Here is a 19,460-nt window from a genome sequence, read left to right on the forward strand (position 1 = left end):
CAACCTGCCATCGTCTCCGTCTTCCCCATTGGGATTTTCCCTGCCCCGAACGGACGGCCTTAACCTCGACTCCCTACTTCAAGCTTCCTTTCAGTAGATTTCCTTCCTGAACGACGAGGTGGCCACGCTCCGCCGTGATAACGCCCAACTCAGAAAGGAGTTTCACGAATCTTCTTCGGCTATGGTGATACAAATCAACTCTCTGAGAGCTGAACTGCGGAAAGCTTCTCTCCGTAGGGACGCCGCCGGCACTCCGAATTTCTGTGCAAATGTGACGTCTTCGCAACCTGCCTCCCTCCCTACTTTGGCCCCCTCATAAGGATATGACTCGAATGCCGGGAGTCACGTTCGCGACGCAGACCGCTAAACTACCTGTAGGTAACACTCGTTCACCAAGTCCTTCTAACGGTGTGATGTCACCGATTGAAGTATCCAATGTACGTGCACCCCAGCCCGGAGCTTTCTTCGGCACGTCGATTTCAGAAGGCCTCCGTGCCGTGGAACCGCGCCGCGCCAACAAGGCATTATTCGTCACCAAACTCCTTCCTGCGACAACTGTACATGACAGCACTGCATTCGTCGCAAAGAAAGCTGACTCCTCGTCTATCAAGTGCACAAAGTTAAAATCACGTTTCGAAACCTACGCCTCATTCCACATCTCAACTGACGACGCTGCCTTTGACCTCCTTCACGATCCTGCTGTGTGGCCCTCTGCCTGCTTGGTCAAGCAGTTCAGGGGTCGCCTCCATAGCAGCATGATCTACAGTCCCGATCAACATGCTCCCACGGATGGCAGTCAAGAATGAGTGGGCAAGTCTCTACTACCAAAATGTGCGTGGTTTGCATACGAAGAGTTCGAGCTTTTTCTCAGCTGTGTATGAGTGTGAATACGACATAATTTGTCTTTCTGAAACCTGGCTAAATGACTCTATCCCGAACAGCGCTTATTTTCCCGATTGCTATAGTGTGTACCGTTCAGATCGCGTTGTTCCTGGGAAAGCTACTGCACGTGGAGGTGGGTGCCTAATTGCATTGTCTAATGCCTTGAAAGTCATACGTCGCCACGAGTTGGAGCAATACCCTGAGTCGGTATGGATCGAAATTCACCACCTCAATGACCGCAAATTACTGCTGGGTGTTCACTACCTCCCACCATTGTTCAATCCGTCAGAACTCTCACAGAACCTTCTGTCCCTGGAGCTATTACTTGATAGACACTGTGATATCTTGATGTTAGGTGATTTCAATCGAATTTATTTCGTAGCTCAACAACTTTCCCCTGCCTTTTCTCTACCGTATTACGGTTCAAACGGAGTAAACTGTCTTCGTGACTTTGCCGATGTCTTGTCGCTCTCCCAATTTCAGACAATTTCCTGATCTTTGTTTCGTCCGCCCGGCCAATTTCACGTCTGTTAGGCCTGCTTCCCCATTGATTCCGCCGGACAAATATCACCCCCCTTTTGCAGTGTCCGTGCCTACTTCTTTCCGTAATCATCATGAAGCATGAGATATTTTCGATCTTCGTCGAGGTGATTACGTCTGTCTATATCATCATCTCGCAGCTGCTAATTTTGAACCCGTATTCAATGTCATTGATGCTAACAGTGCTGCTGTTATATTTACAGATACTGTTCATTCAGGTACAAGTTCCTTTGTCGCCACTCGGACCATACATAATGTTCATAGATACCATACTTGGTTCTGGAAAGAGACCAGATCTTACCTAAAGAAGAAAAAATTCCATTACCGGCAATTCAAAAAGCATATCTCCATAACACATTACATACTATCTGCTCACTACCGGACACTCTTTAAGCAGGCACAATAACGTGACTATGCTAATCGCATCAAATCCATCGAAATGGATCTCAAGAGTAATTCTAAACAATTTTGGAAACACGTGCAGCTTTCTAAAAACGAAAACAGTCTATATGCTTTAAATGCTAACAATGAGGTATCTTCTAGTCCAATCTCGATGTCTCAGCTTTTCACTACACATTTTTCTTCAGTATATAAACGCAGCAACGCACAGCCACTTTACGAGGACAAGTAGATTCAATTTCTTTCGACATTTGTAAAGCACTTGACATGATGGACCATAGTATTCTACTTCGCAAACTTCATAAAACTGGTCTCGGAAACGCCCTTATTGCTTTCTTCCTTTCGTTTCTGAGTAACAGATGCTGTGTCACAAAGGTTCACGGTGCCTTTTCTTCTCCTTACTTTCCCCCTTCAGGTGTTCCTCAAGGCTTAATTTTGGGGCCGCTCCTTTTCAATGTCTTTAGTAACGAGTTAGCTGGGCATATTCGTCATTCTCATGTCCTTCAGTACGCCGATGACGTGAAGATATTTAAAGTTATCCACGACCCAAATGACGTTCATAAGCTAGAAACTGACGTTTCTTCTGTGGTTGAATGATGCTCTAAAATGGGATGGCTACTAATCCAATGAAGACGAAACATGTCCAGAAAACCTAACATAATATGCAATACATATGTTGGGAGCTCTAAATAACGACAACCTGTTCGGTTAGTGGCGAGAGCCCAACTGATGCTTTAATGATTGTGCTCGTGAGATGGTGCCTCGCACCAGTAGCGATGTGGATGAAGGTGCTGCACTGCTACATGGCCCTCCCCTAAGCGAAGCGGTCGACAGTCATGGGCAAGCGGTGGCAAGGGGAAGGGCCCAGCGGACGTGGCGAGGTGAGCGGGTAGTAACTGAGGTGGCGGGCCTGGGAGACGGTGAGCAGGGAAGCTCGACGGGGGAAACCACTTCTGAGGTGGTTGCAGAAACCGACGCGGAAGAGGAAGGGGAATCTCCGGGCTGATCCAAGAATGCCGGCTTCAAACGGTCGATGGACACTGTGTCCTGACGGTTTCCGAGCTGAAGCGTGAAGTGCTTCTGAGAGCGCTTGATGACACGGAATGGTCCATCATAGGGATGTTGCAGAGGCTTGCGGGTGCCATCATGCCGGACAAATACATGGGTGGCGGACTCAAGAAGTGGATGCTGGAAGGAGGGTCGTGTGCAAGGTCGCGAAGGTTGAGGGCGAAGTTGGGCCATGGTGTTGCGCAAGCGGTCGACGTGGGAGGTCAGGTCAGTGAGGGGAGGATTGGCTGGAGTCGGGAAAAAGTCACCGGGAATACGAAGCGTGGCGCCGTAAACCATTTCCGCCGGCGTGCAGCCCAAATCTTCTTTAACGGTCGCACGAAGCGACAGGAGCACGAGAGGCAGCACTTCGGTCCAGCACGAACTGCCATTGGCCTTGAGGGCGGTCTTGAGGCGACGATGAAATCGCTCTACCATGCCGTTCGCCGCAGGATGGTAAGCGGTAGTTCGAGCGCGGTGAGAGCCGAGTATGGTGGTAAGGCGGGCGAAGAGGCCGGACTCGAACTGCCTACCGCGGTCGGTCGTTATGGTAGCCGGGACGCCAAAGCGGGCGACCCACGTCTGGACGAAGGCTGCAGCTACAGATGAGGCTGTGATGTCAGGAAGCGGGGCGACTTCAGGCCAGCGGGTGAATCTGTCTATGATGGTGAGCAGATAGCGAAAGGCTTGCGAGGGTGGAAGTGGCCCGACGATATCTATGTGAATATGAGCGAAGCGAGAGTCCGGTGCCGGGAACTTTTCAAGTGGAGATGACGTGTGCCGGGATATTTTGGAGCGCTGGCACGGCAGACAGGATTGGACCCAGCGCTTGACGTCGCGGTGCATGTTGGGCCAGACGTAGCGAGCCGATACCAGCTTATGTGTAGCCCGGACGCCGGGATGGGCCGCGCCGTGGAGTTGGTCGAAAACAGCACGGCGGATCGTTTGCGGGAGAAAAGGGCGGGGAGTGCCGGTAGACACGTCACACCAGACGGTTGACGAAGCTCCAGGCAGCGCGACGCTCCTGAGGTCAAGACGTGTTGGCGAGGAGCGGTAAGAGGCCAACTCGGGATCCTGAAGCTGCAGATCGGCGATGACGTCGAGTGACAAGGCAGGGGTGGTAACGGCAGCGATGTCTACGCGACTGAGAGCGTCGGCAACGGAATTTTGTAGGCCGGAGAGATGGCGTATATCGGTCGAGAACTCCGACACAAAGGCAAGGTGGCGTTGCTCTCGCGTGGTGTAGTTGGCACCGGACGAACGGAAGGCATAGATGAGGGGTTTATGGTCCGTGAAGATGGTAAAGACACGGCCTTCGACAAAGTGCCGGAAGTGTTTGACGCTGAGGTATATTGCGAGCAGTTCGCGTCCAAACGTACTGTAGCGTGTTTCCGCAGGGCGCAATTTGCGTGAAAAGAAACCGATGGGAGTCCAATCATCCGAGTCGTCAGACATCTTCTGCTGGAGCACGGCGCCCACGGCAGTAGCCGAAGCGTCTACCATCATGCAAGTTGGGGCATCTGGGCGAGGATGGGCAAGGAGGGTGGCGTTTGCCAAAGCCTCCTTGATTCTGGCGAATGCAGTGATGGAGTCGGCAGTCCAGGCCAGTGGTTGGGACGCTGGAGACTTGGTGGTGAGGAACTGCTCCAATGGGCGAAGGATCTGAGCGCAATGCGGGATGAAGCGGCGGTAAAAATTCGCTAATCCCAGGAATTTGCGGAGCTGGCTTAGAGATGTTGGCCGGGGAAACTCGGCGATTGCCTTGACTTTTGATGGGAGTGGTGTGAGGCCATCCGCAGAAATCCTATGACCCAGAAAGTCCAAGGAGGAGACGCCAAATTCGCTCTTGCTGGCGTTAATAATAATTCCGTGCTCGGAGAGACGAGAGAAAAGCTTGTGCAGATGGATGATGTGCTCCTCTTCGGAGTGACTGGCCACGAGGATGTCATCGATGTATGCAAAAACAAATGGCAAACCTCTGGTGACGGAATCTATGAAGCGCTGGAATGATTGGGCGGCATTCCGTAGCCCGAAGGGCATCCGTGGGAATTCAAACAAGCCAAACGGTGTTGTTATGGCTGTTTTTGGGATGTCGGCTTCCGCAACGGGTATCTGGTGGTAAGCGCGCACCAAATCAAGCTTCGAGAAAATCGTCGCGCCGTGAAGGAATGCCGTGAAATCATGGACATGAGGGATGGGATACTGATCGGGGATGGTAACCCGATTAAGCGCTGTATAGTCCCCACATGGCCGCCAGTCACCGGTTTTCTTTGGGACCATGTGGAGAGCAGAGGCCCAGCTGCTTGATGATGGACGAATAATGCCCATTTCCAACATGTGGTCAAATTCATCCTTCGCAATTTTCAGCTTCTCCGGCGGTAGTCTACGGGGGCGGCAGAAGACGGGAGGACCTTTTGTCTCGATGTGGTGAACCACACTGTGCGGGACAGGCTTCGACCAATCTGGTGGGCGCGTGAGTTGAGGGAACTCCTTGAGGACGGCAAGGTAGGGATTACCGTCAGCTTGGAAGACTGACACGCCCAGAGACTGATGGGACGATCGTATGCCGGAGACAGCGAGGCTGGTGGCAGAGTCAATGAGTCGGTGGTTGCGCATATCGACGAGCAGCTGATGGTTATTAAGAAAGTCTGCGTCAAGAATGGGGTGAGAGACAGCCGCAACCAGGAAGAGCCAACGGAACACACGGCAGAGACCCAGGTTCAACGTGAGGGAGCGTTGACCGTACACGGGGATCTTAGATCCGTTAACAGCGGTGAGGTGGAAGAGAGGTGGCTGTCGGCGTTCGTTTCCGCTCGCTGGCAATACGCTCACCTCCGCGCCGGTGTCCACAAGGAAGCGGCGGGCTGATGTTTTGTCTCGTATATAGAATAGGCGACTGGACTGGGAGGATGGACCATTGGTCGCCATCAATGGCCCGCGGGCGGGTTTCCCTGCTGCCAAGAACATGGTAGTAGGCAATGACGGGGCTCGGCGCCAAACTTGCGATGGTACCAGCAAATCGTCGTCGCCGGGCTTACGTCGCGGTCTCTGCTATTCGAGCGGCTGGGAGAATAGCGCCGTGGACTCCGACTGAAACGGCGGCGACGGTAGGGTTGACGAGTTTGCTGCGGTGGAGCGTGTGATGCTGCAATTAGAGAGGCAAGCGCGCGGAACTCGCGGCAAAGCTCTTCTAATTGCGGAGAGCCAGAAGGGCTTGCCGCTGCAGACGGTGTTGGAAGAACGGGGTGTTGTGGTGCAGCGGTGGCAGCGATGGACGGGGTGGCGACCTCAACAACCGCATCTGCGAGCGTAGCCAGCTGGTCGAGTGACATGTTCGCTGCTGTTGCCAGAACCATTTGGACGTTCTGTGGCAGACGTTGTAAAAATAGCTCACGGAGAAGAACGTCGTCCATGGTAGCGGAATTGTCGCCAAGCAGCTGCCGCATTCGGCGAAGTAGCTGTGTGGGGCGGCGGTCTCCCAGCTCTTCAGCGGGTAGCAGCTGTTGAAGGCGGGACCGGCTGGACGAGGTGGTGCGTTGCAGGAGTGCTTGCTTGAGCTGGTCGTAAGGTGTGGTTGGCGAGGGGTTGGCGAGGACGTCGTACACCTCATCGCCCGCAGTTGGGGTGATGGCGGAGGTGACGTGGTAAAATTTCGTCATTTGTGATGTTACGCCTGCGAGATGAAATTTCGCCTCCGCTTGGATAAACCACACGGCCGGGTTGCGGTAAAAAAATTGTGGTAACTTGACAGCCACTGCAGATAAGGATGGGTTCGATGGAGGCGGCGGGTGGGCTTGATGGTCGACGGACATGGCGGTTAAGGACGATGTTCGATCCTTACGTTCGACGTCCGGGTCACCAATGTTGGGAGCTCTAAATAACGACAACCTGTTCGGTTAGTGGCGAGAGCCCAACTGATGCTTTAATGATTGTGCTCGTGAGATGGTGCCTCGCACCAGTAGCGATGTGGATGAAGGTGCTGCACTGCTACACATACATGTGTTCCGATGCCATTAAGCATATCGACGTACTAAAGGATTTGGGGGTTATTTTCGACTCCCAGCTGCGTTTTCATGATTATGTTTCCTACGTACGCTCTTCAGCTCTCAAAATTCTTCGCTTGCTCACATATACATGCAAAATCTTTTCCGCACACTCTGTATTTCTTCACCTGTATCATTCCTTAATTTTAACGGGACTGGAATACGCGTCTCCAGTGTGGAACTCTCTTTCCTACACTGACTCGTCACGGATTGAATCTGTCCAGAAAAAAATTCTACACATTGTACATAGCGTATTTTTGAGAAAGAGCCCTGACTTTAGAATGTATGTCTAGAGAGAGATAATGTCATTTCTTAACCTCGAACCACTCTCAACGCGACGCCGTTTTCATGATATCATGCCCTGTTACAAGATCTAACACAGTTTTCTCGATACACCATCTTTATTACATGAGCTTCATATCGTCGTTCTTGTCAATGTAACTAGACACACGAATACATTGTACATATCCCACCATATGCCTGCAAATCCGATCGCACGTATTCAACAAGTGACAAACGCAGTTCAGCCCTCTCTTGATATCTTTAAAGGTCAGATATGCCGATTTTGAAGTGCCGCAGAACTGAGCGATACTCGCGCTGTGTGTTCATTACTGAACACTGAATATGTGTGCGAAATATCTTGCTCCAACTGTTCGTAGTTTTTTAGAAAACAGTTTTTTTAGTTCCCACGTCCGGCCGTCGGACCGTCGGCAAACCCTGCGCACGGGCGCACCGACGTCACTGCTCTCGGTTTATCTGTCTTTGGCTTGGCATGGACTCTTGGCTTGGCCGCTTGGCTTCTTTCGTTTCGTCCTCTGTGCAGCGTACATAAGCGAACAGCTGTTATGTTGTTGCTAAGCCAGAAACAAAGCATGTGAATATTTTTTTTTTTTTTTTTTTTTGGCACGGCATCGTTTGGAAAGTGCACTTCCTTGTTCTGACCTTGCCTTTTATGGGCTGGAGCGATATGATACGTAATATGCCACGGCGAAGTTGTCGAAGGTACGACGGTGCTACGCTGTTAGAACAATTCATCGGAGCATTCAAGTGTTACCTATTATAAGCTGCCAAAAGTGCGAAGCTCTTGACTGACAGTGGTGCCTGCTAATTTCCACCGCAAGGATTTCGTCCACGAACGTTATCATAGGTTACGCGCGTCTCCAGAGGCACTTTGGAATCTCGGCACGAAATCGTCTGATGAAAATCTCAGGTGCCCGACGCACAACGTTTTGAACGTGTCACGGAGGATCAAGGCAAAAAACTAGAGCAAAAAAGGTAAGTCGAGGTTCAGATATAAAAAATAGCAAGCTTAATGAATCGATTGTGCAGCTGTCCGACTGCGCTTACTCTGATATAACCACGATTAGCAACACAATAGTATTGATAATCTAACTTCCGAATTACCACAGGTGCACGCTGAAGGCGGAAATGAAGCATGATCTGGCTTGTATCTGGTGCATGAAGAAATGGCTGACACGTTAGTTGCAGTCTACCTCCACCAATAGGTATGACAATGTGATGTTATAATTTGAGTATTCACCTATGTTCAACTTTTCATGTGCGCTTGCATGCAGACATCTTGACACCACTTTTAAATCTGCCCTCAAAGTTACAACCTGTGCTTTCAGGGTGGAAAACAAAGGTCGCCATCCCGATTAGCTGCTATCTCCCAGTTCAAGCACTTTTGCTGTCTGGACACTGGTTCCTGTGGACGGGGTGTTACAAGCTTCACTGTCTGATATAGAAGGTACGTTACATTAGTTCAGTTAATTTGTCTTTTGCACATTTTTGTTACTGTTAGCTGGATTACTGTTGGACATACAATCCTTTGGCACACCGAAGCTGATGTCGCCTCTGATAACGTTTTAGAATTTTCAGTGTCATCAACGTCCATTGAGGAAAGTGCCTTTACTATCTGTGAATCTTTAATTGAAGAATAGCCCAGAATTCATGTTAACATTGTCTACTCTTATTAATTCACTGTCTGTGTTCTGAGAGCTAAGAAAAATGGAAACTATTTATTTGTCACAACTTCACACTGGATGTGGTACTGGCTTGACATGTAAGCTAAAATACCTGGATTCTACAATAATCGTGTTCAACTTGGTGCATTACCGTGGGCAATGCCACATTCACTACATTTTAGTGGGTCCGGTGCACAAATACTGTGTGCATACTGCATACATACATACTGTTCGATAGGCAAAAATACCTGAGCAGTGTTGTGTAGTCTTTTTACCCAAAGTCCATACTCTTACTGCAAAGTCACAGTACGTAGAACAGCAATGTGCAGGTATGCTGCGATAGAGATTCACAACAGAAAGAAGACTGTTGAGAGCATCTAAACTTTAATGAGACGAGACGTTCGTGCACAAGGCTGCTCTCGTTAATGTCTAACATGAAGTTACAAAATCCCGGAATATATAAAACATGTTGTAATGTAGAGAGCGAGGGTTGGTACAGACATAAAAATAATTATACAATCATATATAATAAAATAAAAAGGGGGTACAACTCCCCCCTCAACTCGACTCGACAACTCAATAACTCTACTTATTCTCTACCTTACAACATGTCATATATTCTGGAATTTTGTAACTTGATGTTAGACCTGAAGAAGCACAGCCTTCTGTGCGAAAGTCTTTTTTCTGTTGTGCACAATCATTATACAGTAAATACGAATATCCATTTCTTGTCATTAAATGCTTTTTTTTTCTTTTTTTTTTTGCAGTGATGAGCATCCATAAGGACACATGCCAGAAAGGGAGTCTCTTCGGGATGACAAACCCTCATCACCTCATGAGGATACAATGGTTGACGAATGGTTCTCAAGCACATCGAAACTTGAACAAATAATTCATGAAAAAGCCAGTCAGTGCTAGCACCAGGAATTGAACATGGACCGTCCTGCTACCAGTCAGAGATGTTACATTTCAGGCGCTCATTGACTTTTGGTGAATTACTTGTTGACTTTGTCCCAAGGTGGAGCTCGCCACAGCTCATTTGCCTATCTGTTAATGTTGTGGCGTGTGTTGCGATTTTCTCTTTATGTGTTCCCGACTCAGAACGGTTAATTTGAATCAGGTCAGGTACGTTTCATTTAGACATGAAAAACATAAAGTGGTGTCTCTCAACACAACTTAGCAGTGGCCTTCATGCATTACTGCTACGGCCATTAAGCGTGAATGGAAAGCTGCACATTATGCATGATGTAAAACCCCCAAGACTAGGGAACACGAAGGGACAGACACAGACACGTCCCTTTGTGTTCCCTAGTCTCGGGGGTTTTACATGTGCATCATCTTCACCAGCTCGCTTGCTTCCTAGCCATTTTTTCTGCACATTATGTTCACTCTACTTTTATCGTGTGCTATATAATCTTGTTCAAGGTCTGTGAAACGACGTGTAATGCTATAAAGAAATTCAGTACACTGCTTATGTGGGTTGAATGGTAGCGCATGAATGCAGGAAGGAAACTGTCATGTTATGGCAAGTGTTTACGTATTGTACAGTTAACTACTAATTTTATTGGTTAGCTTTTGCCGGCGTATCATGTCAAGCCATGTTATATTAATTTGGAACATGTTCCTCTTAGTAGCCAGAGCAGCTGATACACAGTGAGAACACAGCCCATGTGTGTTTGTCTTTTCCACCGCAGCCCTTGGGTTTCCTCCCTGATGGCTACACATGTCAGGGATAGGTTTCAGAACCGGTAGTTCCCGCCAAGTGTGAATTGCTTTTCAGGGGATCATCACGCTGGCAGATGAACCATATGGTTTAAATTATTTGCAGGACAGGAATTGCGTAGCTTCACACAAATAGTACTACTACGACGTAAGAGTGGTTTCAAATCTAGCTTTTTTGTGTTCCTGACATTATCGCACAAGATGTAGTATCCACTATGATCCTTTATATGGGGGGTATGTACAGTGCAATCAACAGATGCTATTTACAAATCTGTGTTTTCTACTGTGTTGAAATGGGGTAGTTTGTATCTCAGAGCCATAGTGAAACACGGGCAGCCAAGGACAGACTTTTGATGCCCTCGAGAAACATGGCAACACATTGCAGGGACTCTGGATGCTGCCTAAATTTCCAGAACACACAGCTCAAGGCAGCGGTTAAATAACAAATGGTTTGAGAAATCCAAGACAGTTGCATGTGTAAGCAGTCCACTGTTGGATTAGCTTCTCTCCGAGATACGTTATCTCAAAGGGAACGCACGGGCACACTCAGAATGATACTAGGGCTGCCTGTGAAATAGAATGAGGAGAGGGGGAGATATATAACCCTTTTTTTCCTTGTCTGTTATTCTATTGGTTAAATTGTCATTTGCTTAACAGCATATATGTGTATATTCCATATTCTGCTAATAAATATATCAGTTTAGAGCTAGCAGTCGCACTATAGATGTCTCATCCTGTCCTTGGCTGCTTGTGTTTCACTATGGCCATGCTTGCTATTGCAAAAACAGAAAACGAAAAAGACAATAGAAAAACACGAAAAGAACGACCTAAAAAGCTGCCTGTTCTAGTGCTCACATGGAGGAAATGCAATGAGGTAACATGTTCCATTCATAAACTGTGCATAGTAGTACATATCACAACGGCAACTGATTATTCAGATTTTTCTTGAAGTACTTTGTTTTTTGGAGCTTTGTTTGCACAGTCTACTATTGGAGCTTTATGTGATTCCCCTCTTGAGATACTTTAAGATTGCTGATGCTGTGCAGTTTGTTAATTTTGAAACTGTGCTGTGCTGAGGTACAAAAACATAATTGTCATATCTACATTTGAGCACATAGGAATAATTTGTAAGTACTTTCCTTGTTGACATTAATATTTGCACCAGGTCACAACATTGTTGATTGATGGAAAATGTAAATAAATATATTTATTTCCTTGCCAAACAATGCACAAATGTCTTCTTTTCTAGTGAGATATTCCCTGTTTACCAGACATAAATGCGGAAAAGTTAAAGGTGCACAATGATGGTAGAGTCTAGCGTTGCTTTTTGCCACTTCACATATATTCACTGTTATTCGTGTGCACATGTAGGAATAGGAAGGTAGAGCATGTGCTTAAAAAATTTCGTATGCAGCCACACATATGGTTCAGAAGATTAATTAGATGATGTCCAAGCATATATAATTGTACTTTATGTGCAGTGGGTATGCTAACGGATTGCTTCCATGAAGCCCTTTCAGTTATTTTTATGTTTTATTTTTTATTTCATATAAATTTTATATTACTTATTGTATACTTATTTTTTTATAAATCTTATAAATTAAAAAATCAAGTTACGCGGACCCTGTAGGAGTACCCTTTGCAAATGGTTTGGTAACGTGTCTCTAACTGTAAAGGTAAGAGGCAATCGAGAATGCTGCAGACAAGGTTGCAACTTACATATTGCTTATGATGTCCTACATACAAAGCGATTTGTAGAATAATTCCTGAGCACGGAATTGATTCCAAGGCTGGCCAGTGATGTCACCCAGGACGACAAGTCACATAATTGCCTCTAACACTTTTACACCCCATGGGCTGCATTGTGAATTGAAAGAGCACTCTACAGAAGGATAAGGTGCACCTGATTTCTAGGATTTATGCTATGCCTTTTCAGACACCACATTTCTAAAAACACCATTTCTAAGAGGCAATATGTGCTCTGGTACTTCTTTTGCGTCTGCATAGTGTGCAACCACATGGCTACTGGAGCTTTCGTGTGCATGTTTTTGTGCGACGGTGCTCATTACAAACAATATCCAGATGTTAGACATAAAATGCAGTAGTTTGTAGCGTGCCACACAACGCAGCGTGACATGGGAGTATGTGATTCAAAGAAAGCTTCTGGAAAATGCACAGAATCTCACAAAAAGTTTAAAATGTGATTTGTATTTTGTTTTACGTCTCTCATCGTTACATACCATCGTCGACGCTGTTGCACATTGATAAATCGTACGTAAAACTTGTGCCATAGCAGTATGCGGTTTCTCAAATACATAGCACAATTTTTTCCTGCACGAATAAAATGCTGTCGGCATTTTCTTGCTAACACGGCTGTCGAAACGTCAGTCTCTACAATGGGCAAGTGCTGTAAAGGGGCTAACGCAGACGCGACTTGATACAAATTGTACGTGCTCACAAAACACAAACGACGAATTCCAGTCACAACATCGCACAGAGGTTGGTTCGCGAATGAGTTCGCTGCTGCTGCACTGTTTACTTATCGCGGAACGGTGGAACCCGGCTGTCCGCCATCTTCAAGCACAGATACGTGAAGCCGTGAGAAGCCGTAGCTGAAATCCACTGACAAGTACGAAGGCGCGTACACGTCACAATGCCCGTTCGGGTGCATCTACGTCATAAAAATGGCTGCGCCCGTGTGTGTTTCGGAATGATTTATCTATTTTTTTGACATGGTACTGTACCCAACTGAGAGAATGAAGGTGCATTTTGGGGAGAGCTGGATGTGGGCTTTCAGAATATCACAACCGTTTCGACTATTTGGGATATCGGCATAGCTGACCTTTAACCGCCGTACAAACGTTTTCAAAACTCTCCTCTGGCGTTCACTCAGTAACATGTGAAGTTGTACAGTTTTTCCCCCTTCCCTTTTAGTGCCATGTACTGTATATCCGTATGTCTGTACTGTATGTATGTATGTACTGTATGTATCAATGTGAATATCAGGTGACGGAAGAGATCAGATGTTCTCATTGGAACAACTCCGTAGCTTTTATATTTAAAAAGTTAATTATTGAAAGGTAACTAAGACATTGCCTTACGAGTCTGCTAATGCCCTCCTAGGGAGTGCCGTTCAGCATATGCCATAATGCAATTGATTTCATGTCGGAAAAAGTGATATATATATTTTTTAAAAATATGTTCGCACTTAGCTGGGACACCCTGTATATATATGTGTATATATGTTATATGTTGTAAGTACGGCATTGTCTACGTGCGCCAATACCAAGGCTTTGTCTGTTCTTGGGCACGTTAATAAAGGTATTGTTATTATTACTATTAAAAGCAGCACGTGAGCTGCGAAGAAAAACATAGAAACAAGCACGGAGCCTCCAATACGTCGCGCGAGAATCGTGTCGGCCGTCAGCGGCTGCTTCTATGCGACTGTTTTTTTTTTTTTTTTTTGTAAATTTGATTGCATCGCTATAATTTACCGCAGAGCTAAAATATTTTTCATGGCGACTCCTGGTGGACAGCTTTACATATGAAGTATGATTTACGACGTTAAATGTCACCTCATTGCTCCTTTAAAATGATTGCAACACCTCGACAGATATGATTTATTAGATCATTCACGCACTTTACTGCACGCAGAGTCGTATTTTGTGATACAAACTGATGAGTAAACTTCGGCATGTATACCTGACGTCAGAGATTCGTGCAACGTGAGGCATTCCTGTTGGTGCTTGCCAGAACGTGACGTCACCTGCGGCGGTGTCACTGCTGGAGATGCATGCCATGCTTATGAGAGTTGGTATTCGCGATGCTAATTTTCTACGTCTTTATTCTCCCCTCTGGGGGAAACCTTACAGATTTTCATGCTAATGAGGTATAACTTGAGGTAAACTGTCACTCACAACCCCGTTTAATCTGTTCATCTACTATTACACCTGTCACAGATGTGACGATATGCGTTTTTGTGTGTAGTGCCATACAGCCTCTTCTGTTAAATAGAAGCGGTGAAAGCTTGTATTAGCAGCACGTTTACCATCTCTCTTCAGCAAAGACCGCAGCTGAAACAGTTGAAAAACTAAACACACATTTTAATTTTAAGTACAATTCATTTTGCGAAATACACTGATGATCATCTAGTAATATTATTCAATTCGTTTCATCGCATAAATAGTGGCTTATCAATTGTATGCCGAAACCAAGTGCTAGTAAACAGCAGTACGCGGTAAATCCATTCTATTCCGGATAACAAACTGCAATTTCAACTTGTATTCATGTATAATTATATCACATAATCATTATAAAACATGTAGTTCTACTAGACGTAATATGCAGTTCCTTTTTTTTTTCTCGTCATGACATGTTACCTGACCCTGTAGAGCGCCACACACGGCCTTCCATGTGTGCATATGGAATATGCTACATTTCCCAATAATGAGTTTGGAATTTCGCTTGAAACTATCCGTGTTTCATCGATTGATATATGGGAAGATTTATTAAAAATAACGATAACAAAAATTTGACTTGTACATGCTCTACGTACATTTTTCCTCTTTTAGCTTGTCCCGTGAGCAAGTTCTGCATTGATGCCATATGTTTTATTGTGAATTTGCTCGAATAAATTTTGTGCAATCCTCGCCTTAGATTCCCACGTTCAATGATCCTGTACATGCCCTTATTTCGATTACTTACACAGGTAGTCTTCAATCCTGTTGCCCAACATCGAGATAGCCACCCTTTCATAATAATCGTGGTTGGTTGGTTGGTGATTGGTAAAATAACAAGGGGAGGTTGAATTCGCACAAGCTAATTCTGCTACCCCCGAAAAAAGGAAACGGTACGATTGCACCACAGAAGGTGCGAGCGCACCGCAAAAGTTCACCGGAGCGAGCGTCTCGACCGCGACCACGCAGGACCGAGCGCGCCGTTCACATCAAGGATGATAGTAATGTCCATGCACCGTCTAGTATGGGGTTTCTAGTCCAGATTTCACAATGAAATTGACAAGAGCATTGAAGGCCGCGTCCGTGTGCTTAGCGTCCCATACGCCTAAGACTTTCTCTATGCTGAAGTCCCTGCTGTCGAGATGGCCAAGGCTCTGCCTCAAGATGCCTCTTTGTGCAGCATGTTTTGGACAATGCATGATGATAAGTTCATTGTTTTCCGCTGTCCCGCGCAGTAAACAGTTGGGCGAGTTCACCTTGCCCACTTTATGAGAAAACTGGCGACCATAGGGAACATTTAGGCGTAGACGGTGCAGGAGAGTTTCTATGTGTCTGGGTGTTTTTGAAGGTATGGTAAAACTCAGCTCCGGGTCTAGCGTGCGCAGCAGTGACGGACCACTGTCGGCTTGGTGCCATTTTGACCCGCGAAGGTGACAAAAAAGTTTTGAGGAGGAGGCTGAGGAGATGTGGAGCGGCTATTTTCGATTGCACGATCTCTTAAGGATACGGTCTCACGGTAGCCATCTTGAATTTACTTACGGACTTCCTACGGCGGGCCGCCACCGTCGCGGTTTCCGTGGATGACCCCGTTAGGGAGAATCGCGCGTGGGACAGCGGTCCCACGCGCGATTCTCCCGACTGGACCCTTTGACCTTGAGTCTCTTCTGTATGCCATTGTACCCGGTGTTTATGCGTGTGTAGAAGGGAGGATTGTCTCGTAATAGTCTTCTGAAACTGTCGTGCAAGACGGCGAGTTGATTTTCGTGCTTTCGTGGTTTGACTAGCACGGGGGTAGCTGCCGCGCGCGTAGCGTGTGGCGAAGACTGTGCAAAATATAATATATTTGAGATATATAAAAATATATATCTCAAATGCAAAATGGTCAAACAACCGTCATAAAAAATGGACGCAAATAGTAAATAATTGCAGTCAGCTGTGAAGAGTCTGTTCACGTGCCGATCGGTAGCAGTTTTATCTCAATACAGCTTACAGAAACATGATTTGTTGAAATGAAGTATGAAATTACCACTTCTGTTGAAACTAGAAGTTCAACTCACAGTACGCACACAAAATGATAAGAATCAAAGGAATGGCATAACCGAAGTAAAACAGGGAAGTCGACAATTATACGCTATGTAACCTGTCCGTATTCCGCATAGTAGCGGCTGTGACTAGTAGGTGAAGATAACTTCTTTTTTTTTTTTTTTTCAATTTGGTTGCGATTCGTGTTATCGGTTTGTGAGATGACGAGAGGTGTGATCTTTCGCCACGAAATGTGGTCATTTCACTAGTTTATTTCAGTCGTCTCCATCGCATTAGGCGCTGCTGATTACCCACAGTTTGCCGTGAGACGATCGTTGTATTTGCGAGTAAACGGAGGATCCGTCTACAGATTTCAGAGTTCAATCCAAGAAATTGCATTTGCATTGCAAGATAGTTATCGTGCGACAAAAATTCCTCGTAGCAAAATGGATGCCACAGCACTCCTTCCCCTTGCCTACATAATAAACATTTACCGTGGTGCCCCCTCCTTCCATGCTCCGGTTCTTCGTTCAGTTCCCCCACATGTAGAAAACAAAGAAACTAGTTGGAAAGAAAAAGAAACGAGACAAAGACGCGCTGGAACCCCATCTGTATATTATGATTTGTACCACCTGCAATAACAATAAAGGCTTTACAAACAAACAAAAAAATTCCACGAAATGTCCCATGAAATCGGAAGGACAATGCCGCACATACCACAGGTGTCATTTTGATGTCCATCTTCGCCATCCTCCCAATCGAGGTCGCAGTAGCACTACAAAGAGGACTGGATGCACTTGCCGTTGTTGCACCGGAACTGCATGGTCACCATTGCAGGGTTTCAGTGTGGGCAAACGAAGAGCACTCATAGAACCACGTACAAAGTTGCGCGTAGTATGTTTTTTCTTCGCGCGCGTCTTGGCACGGACGCTGATTTCTACAGCTCCCGTCAAGACTAGGCTTAGTTCGTGAAGCTATATCTTTCGTAACTCAGCTACCGCCTTGGACCAAGTTGTACGTCTGGGCGCCTTCCTGCCTGCCTATGGAAGGCGAGGATGGGGCCCCGGGCGTTATGGCAAGGCCGGCGTGCCTTCCAGCCCCACAGACCCGGCCCCCCCTTGTCCTGGCTGGATAGGAGTTGGTCACCTGTGGACCGCTGAGCAACTGATGAAGCTCCTGTGGATTGTCACATGTCGGAGACAACTGTATCTCCTCCCCCTCAGTCGCTGCACTGTGACTGGTCACAAGCTACGGTGACGTACGACCCCGATAGGGGCCCTGAAGATGACGACGAAGCGGACCGCTTCGCACTGGTGACATATCGAAAGAACCGGCCAAAAGGAATTGCCAACCCTAATGGAATCAACCCCAATGTTGTGGCTCGGGACATATGCGCTGTGGTGCAGGAGTCAATTTCTTAACACCGCATTACGAAGGATGGCAGCTTGTGCGTCTTCGTCAAATCTCAAGGAGCTGTTTCCGACCACTCGGCGCTTGAACTCGTGGCGGGTATGGCTGTTTCCGCTTCAATCCCGTCATCATACGTGAACAACATAGCAAAGATGAATGACGTGCCGCTTGACTATGACAACAGTGATCTTGTCTCGTACCTGGCGCAGGAAGGCGTCACAGCTGCACGCCGCCAAGTTCCTCACGTCTATCATGAAGGCGGTATGGACGGCTTCACCCCTCTTCGTAGTGTCATCCTCACGTTCAAGCCCACCCTGAAGCTCCCTGAGAAGGTGCACTTGGGCTTCTGCACACACGATCTTCACGAGTATGTGGAACGTCCAACCCAGTGTTATAACTGCCAGCGTTTCGGGCATCCCTCGCGCAAATGTCGTTGGCCCATACGGTGCAAGATTTGATCGGGACCGCACTCCGTCAAAGAGTGCACTGCGCGGCGGCAACGAAGATGCTCAAACTGTGGGGGTCCACATGCGGCTTCCCACTCTCTGTGTCCGCGCAAGCGGTCGGCGATACAACCCCAGCGAACCATTAATATCCATGGGACATCCCTACAAGGTCGCGAACGTCCTGAATATCTCGACATCCATAGGATATCTATGGGATATCGCACAATTTCATTACGTTTTGGGCTTACTCCAGTAAACAACAGATGTCCCTGGTATGTTGGAAGGATATCGCGCTCTGGATGTTTGAATGTCCCATGACAAGCAGCCTGCAGATCCTAGGGATGTCTATGGCAGATCCAGGAAATATTTTTTGTCCTTATAGAGACGGTAACCTGAATTAAAAACACAGTAGTTGATAGGAAGGGATGTCAGAAATGTTGTTGGGTATACTGTGGGTTGATGCAGAAACACAGGAATTGCGAATATACATCCTCGTCACCGTTACAAATGGTTTACGCCACGCTACCCCTAACGAACGTGTGTGTAACGATTTGTATTTCAGTATATGTTCCATCCAGCTCGCAAATAGAGGTGTGGCGGCCCGTGGAAGACGACGAGGACGCGCCTCTGCTGCCACGCGCTACGGCGCTGGCATGGCAGTTCTACCGGCACCGTCTTAGCGTGAGGCCACGCACATCTGCCCGCTGGGACATTCCATCATCGCCGGTCAGGACTCATGTAGAGGAACACCACCTCCTCTACATTTGGTGACCCGAACAACGAACACCATGTTCGGCGTAATTCGGCCATGCAACATCCTAAATTTTTCGTCGGCAAACCAGCAGCGAACCATCCTCTAGCAGGCAAGGCGCACCGGGACCACTGTTCCACCGGGGACCCGCAGGGAGACCACAGTAAGCTGAGGTTCTGGCCTCCACCTGCTTCACGATGGTCCTCCCCGGCACTTCTCTGGCGACAAACAGCGTCCACGCTTACGTACCGGTCGCGGTACTGTCGCCCACTCAGCAT

The 19,460-nt window shown here is 47.1% G+C and overlaps 1 protein-coding gene and 1 long non-coding RNA gene across 3 annotated transcripts; one reads left to right on the top strand and one right to left on the bottom strand.

Moving 5' to 3' along the window:
* Positions 1-5,772: 5,772 nt before the first annotated feature.
* Positions 5,773-6,680, bottom strand: LOC135384666 (uncharacterized). The gene has a single exon (XM_064613858.1). The coding sequence runs from the start codon at positions 6,678-6,680 to the stop codon at positions 5,796-5,798; it is 885 nt and encodes a 294-aa protein (XP_064469928.1). The 3' UTR covers positions 5,773-5,795.
* Positions 6,681-8,327: 1,647 nt separating this feature from the next.
* LOC135383514 (uncharacterized) lies at positions 8,328-9,745 on the top strand. Of its 2 annotated transcripts, none has more exons than XR_010419917.1 (3): positions 8,328-8,416; positions 8,554-8,658; positions 9,643-9,745. It is a non-coding gene; the product is annotated as an uncharacterized LOC135383514 (long non-coding RNA). The 2 variants fall into 2 exon arrangements; XR_010419918.1 differs by having other exon boundaries at positions 8,331-8,416; positions 8,540-8,658.
* Positions 9,746-19,460: the final 9,715 nt, after the last annotated feature.

Source organism: Ornithodoros turicata, chromosome 2 (genome assembly GCF_037126465.1).
Source record: "Ornithodoros turicata isolate Travis chromosome 2, ASM3712646v1, whole genome shotgun sequence".
Lineage (NCBI taxonomy): Eukaryota > Metazoa > Arthropoda > Arachnida > Ixodida > Argasidae > Ornithodoros > Ornithodoros turicata.